This window comes from Tenrec ecaudatus, chromosome 8 (genome assembly GCF_050624435.1).
Source record: "Tenrec ecaudatus isolate mTenEca1 chromosome 8, mTenEca1.hap1, whole genome shotgun sequence".
Classification (NCBI taxonomy): domain Eukaryota; kingdom Metazoa; phylum Chordata; class Mammalia; order Afrosoricida; family Tenrecidae; genus Tenrec; species Tenrec ecaudatus.
In genome coordinates, this window is record NC_134537.1 from 49,877,510 (window position 1) to 49,904,803 (window position 27,294).

The 27,294-nt window shown below is 40.0% G+C and overlaps 1 protein-coding gene across 1 annotated transcript in view; it reads left to right on the forward strand.

Annotated features, from left to right (window-relative positions):
* Positions 1 to 27,294, forward strand: part of TPO (thyroid peroxidase) — a 235,949-nt gene that overhangs the window by 138,340 nt on the left and 70,315 nt on the right. The window contains exon 7 of the mRNA XM_075557175.1: positions 18,102 to 18,623. Within this exon, the coding sequence (XP_075413290.1) occupies positions 18,102 to 18,623 (522 nt within the window). The remainder of the gene's footprint in view (positions 1 to 18,101; positions 18,624 to 27,294) is intronic.

Below are 27,294 nucleotides of genomic sequence, written 5' to 3' on the forward strand. Positions count from 1 at the left end.
ATTTATAGGAGTAGATGAGCAGATTTTCTCATCCAGAGGCTATGAACTGTGCATTTTTTTTTGCTGCCAGTTGGAAGCTTTACCAGCATGGCTCCTTTGAGTATACACAATACAATTTGATATAACAATCTATGCAAAATAGTGCTGCACACACAACCTTATAACCATGAGTATTCCAAGGTATCTGACAAGTTGGAGTTAGTAGATCATGGGATGTGTAAATGTCTTCCTTTGGATGCTCTCGAGATGCCCAGTAGCAGTTGAAGCATGAATTGTATTTTCTAATTGGTTATTTATCATGAACCATTAATATTATTTCTCTCATATAATATGCCAATATGATGGGAAAGTTGTAGAACTATATCACTCAGTTCTTATTACTTGCTATCTTTTACAAAATTTCCATTTTAATTACCTTTCTAGAAAATGCTTACTTACATATTTTGCTCTTAATTCTGTTCTAAGTTGCTTTTCATATTGTTTTATGTAAATTCCTTATACATTCCCGACTTTAAGCCATATTCATACATGATTTCCTATCTTCTAATATTGTTTATTTTGACAATATTTATTAAAAACTTTTGAATTTCAGAATATTTTATTAGTCACTTCTTTCACTATGAGACATTAAATTGTCTTGTTTAGAGGATTGTCCATATTTGAAAACCATGAGTACATTTTCTGTATTTTCTTTAAAAATGTTTAAAGCAACACAGACTGGCCCCACCAAACCCTTAGGATAATCTTCCTGCTCAGAGCAGCCAGTGCACAAAGAGGAGCAGAGGGCCAGCCCACCATGATCTACAATGCCCCTCATTGACCCATTGTGCTACAGGGTACAACACTGGAGACAGTGCAGTAATTGAGTCCAATCTGACCCCACCACACTGGGGCAAAACACTAAGGGTGTACAACAGAGCAGCAAGGGGAGCAAAGCAATAAAGTCCCTGGGGAAGAGAGAAAACAGATTTTTGGGGCCAGGGCATGGCACCCCATCAGACTGGACCAGAAAACACTCATAAAGGTCAATTACTATTTATGGGTTGTTTTTTTTTTTTGCCTTTGTTTGTTGTTGTTTTTATTTTGTTATTTTTGTGCTTATTGCTGTCTCTGAAGGTCTATCTAGATAAGATAGGCGGGATAAACAATTTGGAGAAGAAAATAATTGGACCGATGTTTCCAGGGTGACAAGGAAGAGGGTGAGGCGGAGGAAAGAATGAGGGGTGTCAAACTCAGGGACAAGGGAACAACAAATAATCTAAAATTGATGGTGAGGAGGGTGTAGGATGTCTGATGGGGCTTGATCAAGGGCAATGTAGCTGAGAGGAATTACTGAAACCCGAATGAAGGCCAAACATGATAGTGGGACAAGAGGAAAGTAAAAGGAAATAGAGGAAAGAACTAGGAGTCAAAGGACATTTACAGAGGTCTAAATACAGGCATGTATATATGTAAATATATTTATATGTAATGATAGGGACATCGATCTATCTGAATATACTTAAAGATTAAGTATTAAGGCAGCAGAAGGACGTTGGGCCCCTACTCAAGTTATCCCTCAATGCAAGAATATTTTGTTCTAACAAGCTGGCATTCTGTGATGCTCACCTTCCCCACATGATCGCTGAAGACAAAATGGGTGCATAAGCAAATGTAGTGAAGAAAGATAATGGTGCTCGGCTATCAAAAGATATAGAGTCTGGGGTCTTAAAGGCTTGAGATAAACAAGTGGCCATATAGCTGAGAAGCAACAAAGCCCACATGGAAGAAGCACACCAGCCTGTGTGATTAGGAGATGTCGATAGGATCAGGTATCAGGCATCAAAAACCCAGAACAAAAAATTATATCAATGTGAATGAGAGGAAGGAAAGAGCGGAGACCCAGAACCCATCTGTAGACAATTGCACATCCCCTTACAGAAGGGTCACAAGAACTGAGCCAATCAGGGTGCAGTATAGCACTGCCAAAACATACAACTTTCCTCTATTTCTCTAATGCTTCCTGTCCCCCATTATCATGACCCCAATTCTAACTTACACATCTTGCTAGACCAGAGCATGTACTTGGGTACAGAATAGAGCTTGCAACCCAGGGCAACCAGGACAGATAAACCCCTCAAGACCAATAATGAGAGAGGGTACCAATACCAGGAGGGGAATGGGAAGGTGGGGGAGCAAAGGGGAACTGATCACAATGATCAACATATTCCCCCCACCAGGGAGACTGACAACAGAAAAGTGGGTGAAGGGAGACAGTGTACAGCAGGCAATGTAAAATATGAAAATAATTTATAATTTATCAAGGGTTCATGTTTGAGGGAGGTTGGGGGAGGGAGGGGAAAAATAAGGAGTGGATACCAAGGGCTCAAGTATAAAGAAAATATTTGGAAAATGATGACATCTTATGTACAAAAGTGCTTGACACAATCGATGGATGTATGGATTGTGATAAGAGCTGTAAGAGCGCCCAATAAAATGATTTAAAAATAAATAAAATAAAATGCAATTAAGGACACAAGATTTAGAAGGATAAGAAAGTTTTTAAGGTTCAAGTTTTGATATAACACTGCATTTTATAAGCAATTGTTTTATGGAAAATGTGAAATAGGAATATGGTTTATTTCCCTATTAAATAATTATTTTATTTTAAATAGTTGATCTTTCCTCACTGCTTTCAAATGATATCTTTATCATATGCTGCTCTGCCACACACATTGGTCTTTTTCTGAATTCTAGGTTCCATTGTTATATATTTACTTTATCTTTAGATTACGTTCTGATGAGCACTAGGAAAAAGTCTCATTCTCAGTTTTATTTAATGGTCTTGGTTCTTCTCTTAAATTGCTCCTCCATATGAAGTTTATAATTTGTTTATTCAGCAATATAAAAAGTCTTGCTGATATTTTGAATGAAATTTATTTTGTTTATGCAATCATATAGATTTTGTTTTTCTTACAATACTGAGTTATCCTTTTTAATAGGTGCACTTTAAGATTATGAAGTCTTTGATGATCCGGCCTAAAGTTTTTTTTAATAGTTTCCATTAATGTCTTGCTTCTATGTTAATACATTTTTTTAGCTTACAATGACATAATGAATAAGATTTGTTCAACTTTTTCTTAACTGGCTGTTCCTCTTGTGGGAGAAAGACTGGGCTTTCTATTTCCATAAAAAGTTAGTCTTGGAAATCCACAAGAGCAGTTCTACCCTGTCTTACAGCATCACTGTGAGTCAGTATCAACTTGGTGCTAGTGAGTTTGGTTTGGTTTGAATTCGTCTCATGTAGGGATACATTGATTATTTTGAATGTAGTTATTTTATTTCACCAACTTTCTGGTTTAATACTGTGTGCATTGCTACCCTTACATTTTCTATATAGACAAATATATTATTCAAATAAGAATTGTTTCCTCATTTCATATATACAGTGATGCTTCCTTTCACTACTAGAATTCATGCTGTGAAATATGATGGACTTTGTGAGAGCATCATGTCATTGTCTGCATTTCTTTTCCCTTAAGCATCTCAAACAAGCATTGCACCATAGCAGTGATGTCCAATGTTCTGAGAGACATTTGCTTTTGTTGTTGTTGTGCTCAGTCCATATCATTAGCATTTTATCCATATCTGTTACAGATGCCCCTCACAGTTTAGTTAGCCTTGTGACTTTCAGTGGAGCCAATTCTGTAACTGTTTCAAGAGTAATTTTTTTGTGTTTAAGGATCATTCTCATTGTCCAGTGAACATGCCTAAGTGGCTTGCAGTAAAATTCACTGTGTTTCCACCTTCATGTTGTTGACAAGCTAGAGCTTCAAATCCAAACTGGTATTTCTCCTGGGCCCCTTTCTGCTGGTAGCACTCACTAGCACTAGTTTGCTGTGCTTGCAGCCAGGACACACTTCACAACAGCATTTTCCAAAGAAAATGGGAGCGAGAACATTCAAGAGAGGTGCAATACATAAGATTGGATGATGTAACCTCTGAGTCAAAGGTACACTCTAAATATTTTAGAGAAAACATATAGTATATTACATGCATAAGTTAGTACCACATGAATTATAAGATATGTGTGTATGTATGTAGACAGTAAATGTATATTCCTGGAAGTGCAATCATGATGCAGAGGGAAGCTATTGCATTTGCTATGTCTCATCCTCTGATGAGGTCTCAGAAATCCATTGTAATCTTTTGGTGTGTGTGCAAAGATCAGACATGACGCAGCACATGATGAGGGGCCTTCAAAAGGTTCATGGAAAAGTTCCATGACCTTCTATTCCATTTTTCATATATTCTCAAAGAGTTACAATATCCTTCATATAGATATGTGTGTATACATACATACACAAGTATTGCTGAAGAAAAAAAATCAAAGAATACCGGTGATACTTATTCTAGTTTTCTTCCTTGCTAAAATTATTCCCGTTTTCTTCCTTATTGTAATAGCCATTCTTCTAATGTTTTTTGACCTCAGTATGATGTCTCCTAGATAAGTTAAAGAAGATGATCATTTATTTAAAATTCCCTCAAGAGATTTTAAACTGAGCATTTGGGTTGCAGTTTTATCAAATACTTCTCCAACATCTGTTGGGGATTTCTCCCTTACTCTATTATTGCAGGGCATTACAGTGACACATTTCCCAATCCTGAACCATCTTTCTATTCTGGCTTAAACCTACTTAGTGATGATGTCAATATTAATTTACTCCTGGACTTGGTTTGCTATTATTTCATTTAGAACTTTTCAATCTCTCTCCATCAGGAAGGTTTTCCTTGTGTAGTACTTTTCTTAGTTTATTGATACAATTATGCTAACATCATAAAAGGTGTCATTGTCTTATATTTTTGTATACTCAAGATTAATGTGGATTAAAATATTTTGTTTAAAGTATGAGTAGAATTTTTCTTAAATTAATTGGATCTGGTCACCTTTGCAATATTAGATCTTTGGATATATTTTCAATTGTATTTATCATAATGAGTTTTTTAAATCAATAAAGGTAATTTATGATAATTATCTTTATTATAACTTTTGTTATTCCTTTTCATTTGTTTTATATTTCTTACCGGCTTATGTTGAAAAGTAAATTTGGTTAGTTTCAATATATCTCTATTTTGATAAATTTTGTTAAAACTATAAATTTTCCTATGACCTGCCCTCTGTCTTAGGCTGGCTTTGCTAAAGAAGCAAAACCACTAATGTTTATATGAAGATAAGTAAAAATGTATTTGTACTATGGTTCCACTTAATACAGGCACAGATCGTGTGTGTGTGTCAACTTGCCTCTGCAATCAGCGCATAGCGGTGCACAAGTTCAAGCAGCAATATGTTTGTCTAAGTCTCATTATGGTACCTTCAAAAAATCTCACTGCCATCAAGTCCGTGCCAGCTCATAGTGACCCTGTTGTGACTTGCAAGTCCAAAATCGATGGGCTATACATCAAGCCGGAAGCATCTTCTGACTCACATAGCTCCAGAGGCTAAAGAAATCAAGAGCAGCAGGTCATGCGTTAGGCTGTAATTGAGCATCGTTACCTTTGGGGACAACTGTTGACTATCAGACTGGGAGGCACTAAGGCAGATCACTGGCTCAGCTCCAAGACCTAGAAGTCAGATTATAAAAGATGGATGCAGAATCTAGAGTGAATAATAACTGCCAAGCTATAGACTCATAGGACAGCTACGTTGACAAACACCCCTTTTTGGCCACATGACCCAGTTAAAAACAGCCTTCATATTTATGTTGATTCTGAATAGATTTTAACTTGAGGATGAGATTCTCATACTAAAATTGTGTGCCCACCCATAATCGTAATGTCCCAGAAATAGTACACTTTCCTTTCCAAATTCGTCTTCATCTTCTCCTTATTTCCTTGACTTGCCTGTGCTCTTCTTTACATTCCCATATTAGCCACTCACTTCACAAGACAATGCAAATAGAAAACTTAAGTTGTAAAGTGTCTGTTTGGGTCAGAGGAGTGAAAAGTGGAATAAGATTGTCAGGAACGTAACGGAAGCTGAGTAGTGGCTTCATGGAGACTCTGTGTGATTCTGCTTCGATTAGAGCCATTTGAACATGTTCTATAATAGTTTCCTGAAGCAGTATACAGATCTTACATGATCTCATTTCTCATACAACTATTAATAGTGAAATACAAACACGGGAATATTTTTTAAAATATTTTATTTTATCATTAAAAATAATCAAAAAGGTCATTATTGGACATATTTTATTAATCTTATAGTGTTCAGGGAAATACTTCAAGTTATCTAATAAAGTTTCAAGTCTGTCTTTCTAATAACTGAATGAAATGTTATGCTGTGGATTACAATGATGAACTTAGCCATATCCTTATATGTCATCGATTTAATTCCATGGTTTAGCTCCTCAGAATTGAAAATCCAGAATGAAAGGCATTCACTTAATGCTGTCGTATTGCTTTCAGAAAAATGACATAACAGCCCAAAACATTGCCTGAGAATATTTTCCCACATGCACATAAAGAGTAGACACATTTTTCCTCGAATTTTCTGCCAGTTGGGTAGAGTGATTTTATCATTATGTTATTTGCATTCTCTGAGTGTTAATTAATTTTCTTGAATTTATTCTTCTTTCCCTTCCTTTCCTAGTCTTTATTCTTGTGAATTGCCTCTTTGTATCATTTGTCCATTTTTTCTAGTAAATTATGTGTCAATTTTCGTGCTCATGGTCTGTTCTAGTGAGTCTAGGCAAGCTTTATTTTCTTACCTTTCTTTAAAAATATTTTCTGTAGTTCCATCAATATAGCATTTTTCATCATCAAGCACTATTTAAATTTTATATGCTCAAGTCTAATAACCTCATTAGTTCTTATTTTATTTTCTAATCTCTGATCTAATTGCATTGTTAAAATGTCGGAGATACTTCTAAGTAATGATAGTGAGAGTGTGTGTTGCATGTAGTTGTGAATTTTATTTGAAATCGTTACTGCTTTAATTGTTCATTCAAAGTCACATTTGTTATTGTACCTACATTACAGCGTAGCAATTTTACTCTTTCTATTTTCCTTCTATTTTACCAGGAATGGTAAATTTTATCATTGCATTTTAAATCCTTACTGAAATGACTTTTCTATTTAATTTGTTGGTTTCATAACCAAATTCAAAGTCAAACTCACGGTCATTGATTCAATTCTAGCTCACTGTGACAGGATAGAGGTGCCCCTGTGAGTTTCCGAGACTGCGTCTCTAAGGGACCAGGAAGCCTTGTTTTGTCCTGTGGAGTAGCTGGGGGGTTTGAACTTCTCATCAGTTAGCAGTCCAACATGTAACCACTACACTGCCAGGGATCCTTTGGTATCATATATCATATGAATCTACTTTCTAATATTAAACCACTCAGAAAAAAAATCCTTTCTCTGGATTCATTGTTCTACTGTACTTTTATTATTTATTAAGGAAGGGATATTGATCTGTAGTATTATTTTTTGAACTTTTTTTCTCAGAGGCTAATATTAGATATTTGCTGAATTTATAAAATGAATTGGAAATTTTCTATCATTTTAGTGTAAATAAATTGGAATTATTTTTCCTATGAGGATTTAAGAGAACTCAGCTGTAAAACCCTGTGTAGTTTCGGTGCTTTATTCAATGTTAGAAATCAAATAAGTAGCCTATCTCTTCAATGGTGGTTGTTCCAGATGAGTTTTCGATTTCTTCACGATCCAATTGTTATTACTTCTGTTTTTCTCAGAAGGCATCCATTCATTCTTTCTTTTGAAATGTGTTCTTTTGCAAGGGCATGCAATGTTGCTGATAAGTGAGACTGAGTGGTTCTACTTCTGGCCCCCCTATGTGTACAACACAGCAAATACTTCCTAGTCCTTCCCTCTCTTTGCACATGTGGTTATGTTGCAGCCTCTCACCGAGAGCTTTCTGCTTTGATGCCGATCCACTTTACCAAGCCTGTTGCCTTTTTACAGAGACTGACTGATCCCTCCTGATCACATGCCCAAAATACATGAGATAAAGTCCCACCATCATCACCAAGATCGATTTGTTTGTCTCTTGGGCAATCCATAGTACTTTGAACAATCATCGCCAATGCCATAATTCAAATGCATCAATTCTTTAGTCTTCCTTTTGCAATGTCCAACTTTGAGGCGATTTAAAACGCCATAGCTTGGGTCAGGTGTACCCGAGTCCTGAAAGTGCCAGCTTTACCTTTAATACCTTAAAGAGGTCCTGTGTAGTATATTTGCCCAAATGCAGTATGCCATTTGATCTCTTGATTGCTGCTTCCTTAAAGCTTGAGTGTGGATGGATCCAAGCAAGATGAAATCCTTGACAACCTCAATCTTTCCTCTCTTTATCATGGTCCATTTATGAGAACTTTTGGGTTTGTGTTTCACATTGATTTTTGTTTTCTTTAAATTGACTTGTAATCCATACTGAAGGCTGCAATCCTTGATCTTCATCAGCAAAAGTTTCAGGTCCTCCTAAATGTCAGCAAGCAAGATTCTGGCATCTGCATAACATAGGTTGTTAATATGCCTTCCTCCAAACTTGATGCTGAATTACTCTTTATGTAATCCAGTTTTTCTGGTTATTTACTTGCATACAGGTTTAATAAGTATAGTTAGAGGATATCTTCCCCATTATACATATGATAAGAGGATACCTTCCCCATATATTTAGCTACATAATTTTATATATAACATATAATGTTTATTCCCCCAATTAATCATCATCAGGCATATAAACCCATAAATCTTAATCTGTTCGAAAAAGTGTTTCACCATCATTCGCATACCATTATCTCAAACCAGCTTACCTCCCCCTTACCCTCACTATCAGTACATAGACATCTCCTGCTTATTTTGACATAGCGAAGCTCAGACTCAGTCCTTCGCACCAAGATTATCATGTCCATCCTCTTCCAAATCAGACTTGAATTTATAGCAGCTTTCTGTCAGTGCACTGCTGCAATAGTTTTTGAATTAGTTTCAATAAAACTTTGCTTTCATTTGATAATTTATGGTATTGTATGAAATTTTCCTCATTCGGTTGGGGGAATGGGCGTAAATATGGATTGCCATTGGTTTGGCAGTTGGCTCTCTCTCAAGTATCTCGGCATAGACTGTGGAGTGCTTCCAGTATGGCATCGATTACTGGAAACATCTAAATGGATTTTTTTTTTGTCAATTCCTAGTGCCATATTTTCTGAGAATTCATTCAGAGAAGCATGGACTTCTTCCTACAAATCTATCAGTTCTGGATCATATGCCACCTCTTGAAATGGTTGAGTATCCATGACATTTTTGGTACAATTGATTCATTGTATTTTACATCTTTTTGCTTCTAATGTTTCCTGCTTCGTTATATATTGTAGAGATAGAATTCTTCAATACTGTTACTCAAGGATTGGATTTTTCTTTTTCTATTTTTTAAGTTTGAGATATGCTAACATTTCTCACTTGGTTTCCTAAATTTTTATCATTTTACATTTCATTATAATGCTTTACTTTGTCTTCTTGAATTGCCCATTGAGATTTTTCTGTACAGCTCTTTTTCTTTTATTAAGTGACAGAATACTGTGTAAGAAAACGATATGGCTTAGATACAAGGCAATGGTAGCATTCATTCATTAAGGCAAAACTATTTGTTAGAAGAATTAAGATATGTCACCAAAAGCAAAGGAAACATGAAAATAGAAAATGTAATAGTCTGAAATTATTAATTATGGGGAAGCTCAAAGTAATAAACATTTCAACCAAAGTTCAATGACCTTAAAGGTCATGACCTTGGGATAGCTGTCCTCTGTTTATGGTCAACATAAAGCTTTCAGCTTTAAGTCCAAAGAAGTTTTTAGTTCAATTACTCTGGAATATGTATGTTTAAAGCAAGTTCCAGTTCACTTGGTGAGGTTTCCAAAATGGGTCTTTTATTTGTGTATTTTTTCATTACTTTTTTTTAGTTTTATTGACATATAATCACATATCATACAATTCAATATTTCAAGCATACTAAAGAGTTGTGAAATTATCAAATTTTAGAACCTTTTCTTCTTTTGTGTGCTCATGGTTTTTAAGCTCCCTGTTTTCCCCAATCACCACTGCTATGCCTTTAAGAAAATACTGATTCAGTTACTGTCTTTATAGATTTACCTATCCTGGATTTCACATACAGGACTGCATTAAAAACAAAACCAACAACAATGAAAAATAAAACAGAAAAACCTTAAGCAAAGAAAAAGGAAATATTGAAACCTGAAACAAATTCAAATAGGTCAAAAGAGAGATCAAATGATGAAGTGTTACATTTTAAAATCATGGCATGTGCAATAATCCACTTTCCGGTGCATTCTGTCTGAGAACAAGACTATTCACACCCTTGGTCTAAGTCTCTGGTCTAAGTCCACAGAGGGACCCTGCAAATGAATTTTGGCTTTTCACTGTCATTCATAGCCTTCTGCAAATTGGATAGTCAGAATTTAAGCTCTAACACTGTTCTCTCCTCCGGATTTGGATTTTTTAAATGTATAATCCTTGTATACCACACAGGTGGGTGTGTGTCTTCCATGTGGACTTAGTTGATGCTTTGCTGGGATAGCTGTTTGCTGAGGACGAGCCTTCATGACTCCGCTGCTGTCCTTCCTGATAACCTGTCCCCATCTGCTTTTTTCACAACATGTTTCGATAGCACTCCGACCTTCAGTGGTTTCTTCATGCAGAAAGCAGGGCTGAGTATTGGATACTATGCGTTTTTTTCCCAGAACTCTGGCTTTGACTGATGATACTGAGCTCCTCCGTTGTCTCTTCCGACAGATGTGGTCTATTTTCCCCTGTGTTTTCCATCGGATAAAGTCAATGTGCTTAGTCACCATTGATGCTGTTGTAAAAAAGTATTTGCAATGAGAAGTTCTTGGTCTTGCAAAATCCTACCATGTGATTTCTAGCTTCATTTCTACCACCAAGGCTATATATTTCCAACTATGGATCCTTCCTCTTTGTTCCCAACTTTTGCATTTCAACCACCAGTAATTGTCAATTCATCTTAACTGCATGTTTAATCAATTTCAGACTAAAGAAGTTGGTAATAATCACTTATAATTACTTTAATCTCTCTTAAAGCTGTTTCCTTTCTTATTATAAATCTTATTTATAATGTACTTTCTCTTCTCCTTCAACAAGCTTCTGAAATTTAGGATTTTTGTTTACTGCTATCATTTTTTAAATCTAGTTAATTTTGACTTTTATTTTTATTAATTTACTCTTCTTGGGATCTCATGGTTGGTTTCTTTATTTTTTAACCAAATTCTTAGAATAAATATTTAGCTATATTTTCATTATTGTAATTTCTTTCTTTCCTTTTTTTAAATGAAAGTCATTTACAGATTTTAGATTTTCTGCTGAGGAGAATTGTTGTTCTTATGTTTAGGTTTTATTAATGAGAAGTTTAATGTCTTCTTGATTTCTATAGAGTTTAAAATTTATTTCTATTTATTTATTTATTTATTTATTTTTTAATCATTTTATTGGGGATCGTACAACTCTTATCACAAGTCATACAGCCATTAATTGTGTCAAGCACATTTGTACATATGTTGTTATCATCATTCTCAAAACATTTGCTTTCTACTTGAGCCCTTGGTATCGGCTTCTCATTTTTCCCCTCCCTCCCTGCCCCCCTCCCTCACGAACCCCTCATAATTTATAAATTATTATTATTTTGTCATATCTTACATCATCCAATGCCTCCCTTCATCCACTTCTCCGCTGTCCATCCCCCAGGGAGGAAGGAGGTTATATGTAGATCCTTGTAATCTGTTCCTCCTTTCTCCCTCACCTTCCATCCACCCTCCTGATATCGCCACTCTCACCACTGATCCTGAGGGGTTCATCTGTCCTGGATTCCCTGCGTTTCCAGTTCCCATCTGTGCCAGCGTACATCCTCTGGCCCAGCCAGATTTGTAAGGTAGAATTGGGATCATGCTAGTGGGGAGGAAGCATTCAAGAACTAGAGGAAAATTGTATGTTTCATCCTTGCTACACTGCACCCTAAGTGGCTTGTCTCCTCCCTGTACCCCTTCTGCAAGGGGATATCCAATTTCCCACAGAGGGGCCATGGGTCCCCACTCCACATTCCCCCTCATTTCTAATGCTATGATTTTTTTTTTGTCTTTGATGCCTGATACCTGATCCCTTCGAAGCCTTGTGATCTCAGAGACTGGTATGTGTCTTCCATGTGGGCTTTGTGTTGGTTCTCAGTTCGATGACCCCTTGTTTATCTTCCAGCCTTTAGGACCCCAGATTCTATATCTTTTGACAGCCTGACACCATCAGCTTTCTTCACCGCATTTGCTTAAGCACCCACTTTGTCTTCAGCGATTGTGTCATGGTAGGCTGTTGTGCTCCTTCCATGTGGACTTTTTTGTTTCTTAGCTAGATGGCCGCCAGTTTATCTTCAAGCCTTTAAGACCCCAGATGCTATCTATATCTTTTGATAGCTGGGCACCATCTGCTTTCTTCACCACTTTTGCTAATGCACCCACTTTGTTCTCAGCGATCGAGTTGGGACAGGCTGGTGTGCTTCTTCCATGTGGGTTTGTTGTTTCTCGGCTAGATAGTTGCTTGTTTATCTTCAGACCTTTAAGACTTCAGATGCTATATCTTTTGGTAGCTGGTCACCATCAGCTTTCTTCACCACATTTACTTGTGCACTCATTGTCTTCAGCGATCATGCCAGAAAGGTGAGCATCTCAGACTGCCGAGTTGTTCGAACAAAGTGTTCTTGTGTTGAGGGAGTACTTGAGCAGCGGCCCACTGTCCATCTGCTTCCTTAATACTAAACCTCTAAATATACGTACATAGATCTATTTTCCCCATGTCGTATATAAATATATTTACATCTGTATAAGCCTGCATTTATATCTCTGTCTACCCTTTGCCTACTAGTTCTTTCCTCTATTTCTTTCTACTTTTCTCTTGTCTCACTATCATGTTCAACCTTCATTTGGGTTTAGGAATTCCTCTCAGTTACAGTGCCCTTGATCCAGCCCTGCCCGACCTCTTATACCTTCCTTGCCACTGATTTTTGGATCACTTGTTTTCCCTTGTCCCTGGGTTTGTTAACACCCACTTCCTTTCCCCCTGCCTCCCCTACCCCCATGTCCCCCCTATATCATTTATTTTATTGGATTTTCATCATCATGAAGGATGCGTGCTGATACCTTTGCACTGTAAAATTTCCTACTACACAAATTCACATTGCTTTCCCTTCTTTTTGCTTCATTTCAACTGATAAAATTTCTTTAAAGTTTTTCACTGTAGTTCATTCTAAGACTGTCTCCTCTGACCTCTAACTCCCAGCCCCTTAGCTGTCTTGTTCGGGATCTTTAATAGAAAGAGTTTATTTGACGCACACTGGTCTGATCTGGTAATCAATTCCTAGGGCAGGATTCAGCTCTTACTGGAGCCTTCCCAGCAAGCCTCTGGTCGCACAGACAGGCAGCTGCTAACCCTGCCTGTAAATATTGCTGAGGGCATCTGCTTTGATACTTCCACCGATTAAAATGCCACGCTGTGGTCTTTATCCACATAGGCAAACTGAAATGTCTCTCTATTAATCTCTGTGACCTAAATTATCTTCTCTCTACTACATTTGATTGATTCCATCACTATATCCACTCTCTTGCCTACAAAGGACTGCAGAGGCAGAAATCTCACTTGGATGAGTTGCCTCAAGCCTTCAGTGCCCTCAGCCAGCACTGTAAGATCAGTGACTCAAATAATCCTTTGCTGACACTGGAAATGATTCTCTAAAATGCCAAACCACTCTCCCAGTGAGCATTCTCAAGGGATACCTTTTGAAACCCAGACCGTGCCCCCTCACTGAAGTGACTCACTGGGCATATTATATGAGTACATGGTGGTGGATTGCTGGCAGTATAAGAAACATTTGCCATTGTTTTGTTTGTTTACTTGCTTGCTTCAGAAAATCATAGTAGAAAAGGTATGTGCCGATCAATTGTAAGAAAGCCAAAGAACGCTGTCACCTCCAGAATTTTCTGCTTCATGTTGAGAACTTATTTATAATTATTTGGCTTATCTATTGCTCCTATGCTATTTCTTGCTTTCCTCCCCAAATCCTGGGATTAAACATTAAACCCCATAAACATTTCTGCCATAAAGATGCTCACAGTTCTGTAAACCAGGCAGTTATATAAGTGGACATTAAAAAACGCTAAACTGAGCTCACTGCTGTTAGGTCAATTGACTCATAAGACAGAATAGAATTGCTCCAATGACCGCATTTACTAGGCTGTAATATTTTTGGAAGCAGATTGCCACAGTTTTCAAACCACCAATCTTTTGGTTAGCAGCTGAGTGTTTAACCCCTGCAGCACCAGGGCTTCTTATAAATGGGTGTAAACCACTGTATCTGTCTAGATATTATGACTCACTCTTTAAAGGGTTTCAAACTCCTTTTGTGATGTCTAAATCACCCTGTTTGCTTTTCATTGTATTATTATTATTATTATTATTATAGTTCACATTCAGTCTCTCTGAACCAGCTGTAACACCAAAAACACATTGTTCAATTGAATACTTAGTTGCTACTTAGCTCCAGCTACCAACTCAATGCTGGGCAGTCTCCTTGTTCAGGTATTCCAGTATCTCCGGCATCTGGTCCCACACTATTTAATGTCACACTCTACTTGGTCTTTTACGTGAAATTTAAGACTCCAAACAAAAGACAATGTACAAAATAATGTATATTTGGAATTTTGAGATGAAGGCAACAAATTTGGTCCTCAAGAAACTTGAGATCTAGAGGGAGGAAAATAGTCCCACTCATAAGAATCATCTACTCAGAAAGCCCTGGTGGCACTACAGGTTAAGTACGATGCTACTCAACCCTCATCAACTTTTCAAACCCGCAAGCTGATTCCCAGGTGAAAGGGGAGGCCATCTGTTTCCATCAAGATTTCTAGCTTCGACATGGGGCAGTGCTATTCTGTCCTGTAGGAATGCGATTGGGCAGAATCTATTTGAGGGCAGTGGGTTTAACTTTATGTTTCACTGTAAAAATTTTTACAAAAATTAGATTAAAAAATTTATGTAATAATAAAGAAATACATATGGACCCATGCCATGGGTGAGGCAAATTAGGGCTTAAAACCCCAAATCAAAACCACTTCCATCGAGTTGATTCCAACTCATAGAAACCTACACAGGCTCTTCAATGCTCCAAATCTTTACTGGGGCAAACAGCCTCATCTTTTTCCCAAGGAGCTGGCGATTGATTTAAACTGCCTACAGAGGAGGAGAAAAGTCAAAGATACTTAAAAGACCATCTCAAACCCTACTATAATGACTAATTCCAACCAGTTTTGATTGATTTCTGACATTTACTGAAAAGGCCTTTAATTTATTGTCAACCATATTCATTTTAATATTTATATTCAGTGACACAGTTCTCTACAAGGGAGCTTCAAAATGTTCATGGGAAAATTTCATTATCTTTTAATTCCAATTTTCCATGAACTTGCTCTATAAGAACAAGTTCTCTCTATATATATTGTTCTACAAGAAAGTTTTGAAGAATTTAGTCCATGATGATATGTTCATCCTCATTCACCATACCCATTACATCCACCCTCAAGAACACAACTTTGCACTTGTAGAATAAGAGGCCATCTTGTGGAGTTTGTCTCCTCTGATCTTGTGACTTTGGGCAATGTATTTAACCCTTGAAATCTCAAACTCAATAGCTATAAAACAAAGAATATCACGTCCTTCTCATAGTGATAATATGAAAATTGTGTATTAATTGCCCATGTAATATCTATTCTGTGTGTACATTTACAATAACGAAGAACTACTATTATGACATGCCAACTCACTTTATAGTTTTTATAAAGGAACTTCAAAAACTTGTGGAAAATTGAATCAAAGTTAATGGAATTGTCTATGAACTTTTGGATGTCCCCTTTGATATGTTCTATTTCAAACAATATTCTCTACCTTTTTATTGAGACTCTTGAAGCCATTGGACCTCAAAGACAATATTAGTGATAGAAAGATTTATCAAGGAAGTTAACAGGTGGCAATGCTCTTGAGAAATGCTCAGGATGTAGTTGCTCCTCAGGATGTTACAAATTATCTTAGAGCCGCTAACGAACTCCCAAAGGGCTTCCCACAGAGCTACAAACCTCAGCTGGAAGGCATCCAGCTCATACTCAATGAGTCAGCGAGCCAAGGTCCCAGAATTAAGTGCCTGGAGGTAATCCACTCCAGTAAGTCACGACCCAAAGTGACTTAACTCCACGTCTGTGGGTCACCAAGCCCAGCTCCACTAAGTCTCTAGAGGTTCCTCATACTACAATCCAGCCTCCTGCCCCAAATCATAGAGCTTTACTTGCTCTATAAGCTGGAGAATCCACCACTTGGCTTTCAGCTCTTACTTCTGCTTCTCTCGCTGCCCCTCTGATGGATCACAGCTGTCTTCTGGATCCAGAGGGTTCACTGAGCAAGGATCTGTGGTCTATAGCAACACCTCTCCTCAGCCAACAGTCAGGTGTCTTTCCTATCTTCAGACTTTCATCCATGTGGTCACTTGGCTTCTTGTCTGTAGGGGCCAGGAAGCCAGCCTGTCAATCACGCTGTCTCACTATTTTGTCTCTCTGGCCAAATGAGAAGGAAGTATTGCATAATCTCAGCAGAGTCCTCTGAGTGTCTATGCTACAGTCTCTGTTGCATCTGGTCTCTGTGGCCTCAGCCACTTCTAACAGAGATCTTGGAGCTACTCTTCCAAGGACCTCTAATTTCTCTATGTGTCCCAGATGGTTCTCCTAAACTGTTCCTTTTAGCAGACCAGACCCCCATGGAAAATGAATGAGGATGCTTTTAGTAAAGTTGTCGTAAATAAGTCTCCAAGGGAAAGAGTGTTGCTTGGTTCAAATACAGGTCTTAATCTCACCCTAATCCTGCCCATTAGAATCGTAGAGAACACCCTGCACCATGGGAGTATAGCCACAGTGTAGCGCGGATTTCTAATACAACACGTGAGGAACTCTGGCTAGAAGAGCCATGCTAATGGAGTGCATCTCATCCTTGAATGGTACTTTCACATACAATGCTTCACTACAGGTTTCATGAACAACTAGGAAATATACCTAAATGTGTTTTTTAGATCTTCATGTTACAGTTTGGAAAGAGAGTCCTGGAACCAGGGCCATGTCATTTCTACTTTCTTGGGTTTCCTATGAAAGAGATGGTCATAGAAACTATGCCCACTGTTTTTCTAAAGGAAGCATATGTCATATCAATCAGTATGTAAAGCGGGAGAGAGAGAGAAAGGCAGAGGAGGAGAAGGAGGAGGAGGAGGAGGAAGAAGAAGAAGAGAAGGAAGGAAGGAAGAGTAGACTTGATCAAAAGTCAGAAAATCATCTGGGCACGTGGGGTTACATAAACAGGTAGGACAAACACAAGGAAGTCAAAGACTGGATTATCCAGAAGAACTTTGAGGAGGCCAGAATTTGGATCTCTCCGGAATCTCCCTGCATCCAGTAGACTCTGATTCATAGTGGCTCTGTAGGACAAAGTAGAACATCACGTGTGTGTTTCAGAGGAACCTTTACAGGAGTAGAAAGCCTTGTCTTTCTCCCGCGCAGTGGTGGCTGTGTTTAAACTGCTCACTTTGCAGTTATGAGCCAGTTCGTGACCCACTTTGTTGCCAGTGCTGAGTGTTCTTTATCCGGACCCATCTGCCTCTCCCTGCCAACTGACTCACCTGGGGAGAAAACAAAGCTGGGGGGACAGGAAAGACTGCCTTCAATGAACCCACTTCAAAAAGGACTGACCACAAAGAAATGTCCCCAGTGGTCTAGAATCATCCCCAGCCTCGAGTTCTTATTGTTTTAAGCAGGATACATATTAGATTTGGGGATTACAAGCAATACCATGAAATGAAATATAATTGAATTACTGAACGGAAAATTGATTGAACTGTAAACCTTCACTTAATTCATAGTGGAAAAGAATTGGTTTTGACTTTTCATTGAGGGTGGGGCAGCGGGCAAGAAAACCAAGTGAACTTGCTTTTCCCCTTCCCCTGGCAGCTCCCCTTGCAGGACTCGCTGACCATGGGTGCTGAGTGTTGGCCCTTCTATCGCTCCTCTGCTGCCTGCGGCACCGGGGACCAAGCCGCCCTGTTCGGAAACCTCTCAGGCTCAAATCCAAGGCAGCAGATGAACGGGCTGACTTCTTTCCTGGATGCATCCACCGTCTACGGCAGCACACCCGCCTTGGAGAAGCAGCTAAGGAACTGGACCAGTGAGGAAGGGCAGCTCAGGGTCAACCAGCGCTACCGGGACGGCGGCGGCCGGGCTTATCTGCCCTTCATGCGGCCCCGGGGGCCCTCGCCCTGCGCGCGGAAGCCTGGCGCGGCCGGTGCAGAGCGCACCGAGTGCTTCCTGGCGGGCGACAGCCGCGCCAGCGAGGTCCTGTCCCTGACGGCGGTGCACACGCTGTGGCTGCGGGAGCACAACCGCCTGGCCGCTGCGCTCAAAGCCCTCAACCCGCACTGGAGCGCAGACACCGTCTACCAGGAGGCGCGCAAAATCGTGGGGGCCCTACATCAGGTGCGCGCACTCATAGGGGCGCTGCTGCCAGGCTGAACCCCAGCCGGCTGCCAGAGGCTGGGTGGGGTCCTGGGAAACCTTGGTCTGAGCGTCATGATTGGCCAGGGATACCAAGAGCAACCGGGATTTGAAAATCTTAAAAGGTTCAACTCAAGTGATCTTCCCAGTATCAGGGGCCATTCTAAGGACTTTACAAGTTGTATCTATTGCTTTTCTTAATTTCTTTAGCTCGCTTCTCACAGCAACCCCTAGTGGTGGGCGGGCGTCAATGATTTGCTGTATTACTGGCATCTGTCAAAGAGTGGTTCGTTTTATTCACCTCATAAGGCGGCGTTCATAAAGAACAAATGAACGAACTACTTCCATTTGTGTCTAGTGAATGTTAGGTCTGGTGTCATCGGAGACATGTTCAGTGCACAGTGACTCCATAGGAAACTGATGCCAACTTGGGTTTCCTCGACTGGATTCTTCATGCAAGCAGATTGAGCGCTTGGCTGTTTGAGACACCAGGGCTCTGTGGCAGGACACTGTATATTATTCTTTCCTTCTCTCAAGGGACCCTTAAGGGAGCCCCCGAGTCTCGTGCAGCTTAAGTGTCTTCCCCAGGGCCCCTTGGCTCCCTACTTCCTTCTCATCTCTGACACATTGTAGCCTAGATATGTAACAGTCAAACCAGACACTGTCCAACCGTGTTGCGGAGGGAGGCAGAAGATCCACTCAGGCATTAGAACCTTAGTTGCTAGAGCATGAGAGAGAGAGAGAGAGCTGAACAGCATGGGGATTTAGCCTGCAGAAAACTCTAGGATGCTTAAGAGTTGCAACTGTCTTAGCAACCACTGCAGAAATTCTTCATTATGCGCACACCAGTACAGAACAATTGAATATCAGCATTGATGGAATCCATCTATATGCTGATGTGTGTGTGTGTGTGTGTGTGTGTGTGTATGTAATAGGCTTGAGTTAGAAAAAGGGAAACCGGATACATAAATAAAGAGAAGAAGGTTAAGACTTGATCTCCTATGTTTTGGATATGTTTTCTGGAGGAACCAGTCCCTGGGAAAGGACATCATGCTTATTAGTAAAGAATGGGTTCAGCTCCCAGAGAGGCAGACCTTCAACGAGGTAAACTGGCAGCATCAATATAATGATTCAGTAACCATTGTGAAGATCCTAGAATGGTAGGCAGTGGTTCATCCTATTGTGTATTGGGTTGAAATGAATTGGAACCAGCCTGATGGCACCTAGAAGGACAATGAAGGAGGGAAAGGTCCTCAAGGAGGTACATGGACACGGGAGCTGCAACAATGGGCCCAAGCAATAGGCACCACGGTGACAGTGGCACAGAGCGGGCAGGGCTTCATTCTGCTGTGCGCCAGGCCACTATGCATCAGAACTCACTTGATGACACCCAACAGCCATGACAAGAGGATCATAGCTGAAGTTTAGCACTGAGGTTGCATATTGGCAAGCTGCTTCACAGAATGATAAACTTGCTTCTTACTTGTAGATAGATAAAACTCCAATATTAAAAGTGGGGGGGAAGAACCTAATCATATAGGATTTTGTAAAGGAGAGAAATTCAAACAACTTTGGCTATAGCAATATGTCATGACAATAAGTTTGATCACTTTTTAATTAAAAAGAATCAGTAAACCATGTCACTTTTGAGTAGCTCACCAGCATTATCTCAATTCTTTAAAGTAAAAAAGTATGAGCAGAATGTAATCAAGAGATCAGCAATATTAAAATATGGTACTGCATTTTTATAATGACTTACTTCCTTCGGCACATTTTCTTGGTGAGGTTAGTCCTGGGTGATTATATTTTCTTTCCCTGGTTTATCATCAGCTGCCATATTGTGTGTGCTTTTTGGTTAGGTTTTGTCTATGTGCCTCCCTTCCTGCCACTCGAGAATGTCAGCTCTTATGAGGGCAGAGATTTTCATCTATTTATGCACTTAATTCTTTTTCCAGAACTTAAAATATACCGGGCAAAAGTAGATGCTTCATAAAGATATGTACAAAGAATTAGTGTCATCTAAATTCCAAGAAAATGGTAGGGTTCCATCCTCCCGCTATATCCTCAAGAACCAGAATTTTATTTAAATATTCTTCAAATTAAAAACTTCAATCAACCCCAGGAACATATATGGGGAACAGCTGGATTTCAGATCAATGATGACTATTCAGAAAAAAAGAAAAATACAGTGATCATACATCCATTTCTCTCTTCTCAATATCTCCCTGTGATTGACTTCCTGGGCGCCTTATTCGTGTATACTTGCTGAACTTACAAACTAAGGATAGTTTGATTCTGGGATTTCTGAGAATTTCAACTGATCTAGAAATATTTATATTTGGCTATCTATTCTTCTTAACAAGTAAAATAATGACGACAACAAAATCAATAGCAAAAACACTCTTCAGGTTGTTTGTATTTCCCTTCTTCAATCTATTTTCTGGATTTTATAATTTTGTGGTTATTAATATTTTTTTCCTTCTTGGCCTCATATTTAGCTTTCAAGTTTTCTTTGGTGCTTTTTCAGTCAATAGCTTCTTTCCCATGCTTTTTACAAATACCTTTGAAAACTTAAAATAATAAGTTGCATTTAATATGTCAATAAGACTACTGCTGAGACTAAACTGTAAGTTAAAGATCCAGGGCAGCCTGGGGGGACGGCCATTTTTCTTCCTGTGGTTTTATTGACCCACAGTTCAGTAACTTGATGATATGAATCTCTCTCCTCCTGAAAGACATTAGATAATTGAAAGAAATATCAGAACAAACTTTAAGATTATATGTCTTTTCTCTCTTCCCCAACAAAGCCAGCCAAGAGGCCCAAATAATATATACAAGGCTACATCTTCTGGTGCTTGACATTCCCCACCAATCAAAAAGCGCAGGAAGTACCAAACCAGAACAAGAAAGTACATATCCTTTCTCCTTCATTTGTCTGCCTTCAATTCCATTCTATATTTTTCAAGGTTGAACTTCAGTCATCCCTCTGCAATGGAAATATCTCCATCAGCTGCCCCGGGGACCTCAGCAATCACGATTTCTCTCTCATGTGATACAGACGACCTTTAGCAGTAGCATTCCTTTATTCTGAGGATAGACACCTAAGGAGCCTACAAGACAGGGTAGGACTTTTCCTGTGAGTTTTGACACTGTAATTCCTTACAGGAGTAGAAAGCTCTTTCTTCCTCCTAACTATTTTGCCACAAAACAAAAATAAAGATCCAGATACTCACTTGAACAAGATTATTAGTGTTCCATATGTAGGTAGAAAATAATAACAATAAAAAAAACATCCCAGGTATGAGGTATCGAGAAGAAAGTTTCAGAGTGTTCATGTATAGCTCTGCGGAGTTGAAAGGCAAAGACTTCTGAAACAACTGACTTGAATTCTTCACACTCACACCTCTTTTCCCCCTTAGCTATCTGGTAACAGTTATTAGGGAAAGTTTCTTAGGGAAAAGCAGTAATTTTCCCAGATCCCCATGGACTAACAAAAGCTTTAATTAGGAGTTCTATGGAGGCCAGACTTGACCTCCAGTACAATACCCTACCGCTCCCTGTGGCACTCCCGTCTGAAAGAGGCGGACAAACTCCCCAGAGAGATTGCCTTGCTACCTCCGAGACCTCATTTGCTGAGATTTTGAAGCAGCTGAAAATTCCTTGTTAGGTGGTTGTTCTTCACAAGGAGAGAGAGAGAGAGAGAGAGAGAGAGAAAGAGAGGGGGCAGGGTGGGATTGTTGCCTGTTGCTAGAAAGATTCAAGGGATGACAGTTTCTACCGTGGGTGCTTTTAATCTTTTGATGTCTGGCTCAGATCCCCTTTACTGGAAGCCGTAGCATTCCTAGTGACTTTGGAGGCGACTGCAAAATCACATAGTTGCCCCTCCTTTAAAGAGAAGTGTAGCCTCCTACCTCCCAGAAAGATCCAAGCTAATGACTGACCAAGAGGCCTCACCCTGAGGCCAGAACAGAATGGCACAACTCATTCCTCAGAGCTGTCTACAGGATGGGGACGGTGGGGGGGACACCAAACCAGACTCCAGGTAACACCAAATTCGGTGGTAACTTCTTGATTTGTTCAGTCCTGCTTTCCTGGTCCCTGTTTATCCTAAGAGCTCTCCTCAGTGAATGCAAAGAATCCTGTCTCTGAAGAAACCAGCCTGGGGAAGTTTCTGATGTGACATTTGTGACTCCAGAGGCAAATGAAACTAAGGTCAGCAGGTCACCGAGGTCTCCAAGGATTGGCAAGGATGAAGGTAGGCTACTGGCTGGAGTCCAATGAGCCAGAGGTCAATGAGCTAGACATAGGATCCAGACCCAGTAAAAGGGCACCATGTTTTCCCACAGCTTCCACTTATATTATAAGCAACCTATACCCCAGAGAAAACTCTCTTTCAATTGATTTCCTCAAAGTTATGATCCGAGTGAGGGTGGAGCTTCTCATCCTAATCGTTTTATGAATGATTGGCTATAATTACAGTGTTAGGTCAGATCATGAGGGATTAGGGGACGCTAACTAGAAAACCACTGAGAATCCTGCCACAGCCAAGTTGATACAAAACCAATCACATATGGCATAGAGCATTTCCCAAAAAATATTTTCCCACAAAATCTATTTTTTTTCTTCAACTAATCCTGCTGTGAATTTATGCCCTGTCATGCTCCACATGGTGTACCTCAAGAGAATTAGTCTAGAGACCTGATTCAATGAAGTCAAAGGGCCAGCTTCTGTATATCAGGGCCTTCCCTGAAACTGTCAGCGCTTTCAGAAACCACAGGTGTCAATAGTGGGTGCATTTCAACTCCTCAACAAAGCACACAAAGTCTTGGATTAATTTTCTACTTTCCTTTCTATCACTTTATCTGCCTTCCAATTCCAAGTAATTTAAACCCCAGCTGAGTACAACGATTCTATTTCCTGAGTCAACTACACAGATGCTGTTCCGTTCCCTGGACCCAACGTCTCCATCCCTCATATTCCAAAACTCATTTCGATATCACCTTCTCTAGAAAGAGAAGCCTTCAGTGCACTCTAAGCAGCGTCAGAAAGAAGTTAAGAAAAGTTTGATTTAGATCACACTCATTTCTTGAGGAAGAGGATATTTGAGCTTGAAACTGGAAAGGTCACTCTGAGTTCTTATTACCAATAGGCATGCAGTCAACCAGGCTCATCCCTGGGTTTGGAGTATCCCAGAAACTTCCTCTATCTAGCTTCCCGAGGAGGGCACATTGAGTGCCAAGGAAATATTAAACCTGTAGAAAGCAGGCTTTAAACAAGGAGTGTATTTGGAGTCCCCATTCAGAGATATTGAATTTGCTCATCTCCGGGTTTTGTTACATCCAGGTTTTGCACAGCATCCACCTGTGGAAAGAGGTCGGGATTTAGAAGAGTTGAACCTGGATGCTAGTTTGGGGCCTACCCCTCACCAATGTGGAACTCTGAGCAACCAAAGTATCCTCCTTGGACCTTATTAAGGAACCTAGGAGATCAGATTACCACAAGCTACGTGAAGGGAGTCTAAAAAGGGTATCAAAGTAAAGGAAGGAGCTGTCCTCTAATCCCATCCCTCGGAGATGGAGTCGAAGAGGCAGGAAGCCCACAGGAGCAATGAGTTGATAGAAAGGTTCCAGTTTTCATTTTATTTCTTCGATCGTACCCCCAACAGGAGGAGCCCTGGTGGGATAATGGTTACGTGTTGGGCTCTGGTCTGCAAGGTCCAAAATTCAGAACCACCAGCCACTTGGTGGGAGGACAAGGCTTTCTACTCCCGTAAACCTCTTAAAAAGTCACAGCCTCGGTGACAGTGAAGAGAGAGTATGCGTCAACAGTCTACAGCAGCCATGGTCGCCACGAGGGCTGAAGTTCACAGATACCAACGGGATTTTCAGAAGAAATGCCATGGAAATTCAGAAGGACCGTTTGGATCAATCAGATCTTAACGCTCCGTTGGTTAGAACAAATGATGTCATTGCGCCTGCTTTGGCAATACGCCACGGGAGAGTTTCTCGTAGTTCAGCATAAGAATTTACAATTGGCGCTTGAATCCGATGGTGGGGAAAGTGTAAAAGAGGGGAAACATACCTGGCAGAGCTCTGACAAGGTCAGACCTTGAGGATACTACGGACACGGAAACGCGATCAGCTAAAACGGCATGAGTCCGCGGTGGCTAAGCAGCCGGCATTGAGGATTAGGGCGATGTGTCACAGCAGCAAATGCTTTCAGGATTTCCTGTCACCCTTTGTTGCCATCCTCTGGAAGCACAAGTTAAGCTTTAAGTAAGGGACAAAGCAAAGCCTGGTCATTAAAGTAGTCTACACTTAAAGATCTCTTGTTGCCATAGGCTGAAATGAGAGGGGCCATCTCCTTCGATTGTAACCAGAAGAAATCAAAGAAGCATATTAAAGGAACCGAAGGTGCTGTACCTGTTCTGAATGTGAAAAGCCACATTAACCTTACTGTCTCATCAGGAGAAGTCACTCTGACCTATTTGTGGTCCAGAAGCTTCTCCTCTTACTAATTGGATCTGTGTGCACTATGAAGCCATAACTCCGCTCTAATACTGATTTATAACTCGGGTACGTCTCACTGACCAATGAACCAGCACGGAGACTGAAACCTGTTTGGGAAGCATGGTTAGACCTTTTTCATTTAGTGTGTGTGCAGGTCTTGAAGGAGAATGTGTATGAGCAGCACATGAATAGGGCATTCTTCCCTTCCTGGTTTCACTTTGAAGTATCAAATTATATGTTTAGTAAATAGATTTTATCATCCTGAAGGAAAATATTGCAGATATGTAAAGCATATTGCTTTTAAAATAAACCCTTGGAAGATTCATAATTTGCTTTTTAAAACTGACCACAAAAAATATGTGATTTTAGTTCATTTATTTCTAAGAGTCGTTTTTATCACTTGAACGTCGTTTTGACGCAGGTTATTGATCAAAATAATCTCCAACAACCAAAACAAAGTGATGGTGATTTTTTTACTGCTGAAACATTGTTCAATATAAAAACAGAGTCCTCGTGCATAATTCTTCCAGAACCCAAGTGTCAAAAAGTAATGAGCGTCTCCTATGTTTGCGTGATCATTTATCAGTGACACAACACTTCAGCATATAGGGTTCTCTGGTTATTATCCCTTACAGACACTCTCAGAAGCAGGTGTTGTGTTATTACTTTACTGGGAAGAACACGAAGTTTCAGCTAGTAAATTAAAGAGCCAGGAGTAGCTCTCCACTAGACTGGGTTCGGGGTGCATTTTATTGCTCCGTGCTGACTCACTGAAAACAGCTTAAAGAGTTTTTGCATCTATTTCCTATGAGGTGTTACCATATGGTCCCCGACCAGCCTATGCCTGCCCTGGGAATACAGCTCCGGCAGTTAACCTTGCAAATGGACTTTCTGAAGCCCCATGTGGGCAAAGGAAGACTTTCTAAGGAGTTCTACTTGAGGATTTTATGGCAGGTCAAGAAACTTAAGCCGGCATGCCCTCTAAACATCTCTCCCTGTGGAATCAAATTGACCACAGCAACTTGAGAGATTAGGTAGGCAATTTAGGGGGCAGTGAGTTTATGTTAACAGGGAAGGAACAACTGTTAAAAGGAGGTGGGGGGGGGGAATGGTTGACGAGCTCAAGGAAGGTCCTCAGTGTAACTGCGCGAGGACACATTGTTGGATTGGGGTGGGCTCTGCTCAGAGAGTCTCAACAGCAACCACAAAAATAAAATTACTTATGTGCAAGAAGGACTTGCGTTTTATAGCATAAGACCTAGAAAAAATTGTTTTCAAAAGCAAAAACTGAAAGCTATGTTAACTGAGACCCAGTTAAATTAGACAATTGCTTCCCTGCCTTTCCAGTTAGGTGACAGCCAGGAATGAGGCGGCACCCCTCTCCTCTTTCGGGCTGGGCAATGGAAGGCACTGCTGTAGGACAGAGCAGGACAGTAGCGACGTGAACCAGTGTACAGCAAATGCTTTCGACGCCCGTACGAATTCAGAGTCTCTGAGAACCACAGGGACGGCTCTGCTCTGTCCTGCCATGCCCCTGTGAGTCACAATCAACTGGATGGCCGGGAGTCTAGGGGGTTTGGTTTGGTGGTGGCACAGTCAGATAAATGGTGGACGGCAGACCACCAGGTCAGTGTTTCAAATACCGCAGAGCCTCTGAGGTAGAATGTTGAGGCTCTCTGCTCCCAGCAAGTTTTGCAGCCTCAACAGCTCTATAGGGGGTGACTGTGGGTCAGAACTGACTCGATGGCAGTGGATTTGGGCTTTTTAATATCACTAAGAGTTGGCAGTATTTTGGTACATTTTTGTTTTGTTTTGTTTTTGGGGGGTATGTTTTTGTTTGTTTGTTTGTTTTGGTAAATATTATGACAGAAACTCAGCTCCTTTACTATTTTTTAATTATTTTTCCCAATACATCTTATACAATTCAATAGTTCAATCTTTCAATCATATCCAGGGGCATTGTACAGCCACCGCCACAGCTCCTTATGGAAACGGGTGGTTTTACCCATTCTTCCCTCCTCTAATTCCAGTGCCTTTCTTGTAAAGGCCAACAGGTAGTGGATAGGAAGAAAAAGACACGCCAAAAAAAACCAAGCAGACATATCTAGGAGACTTGATCGCTTCGTAAGTGTGCGTCATGAAAT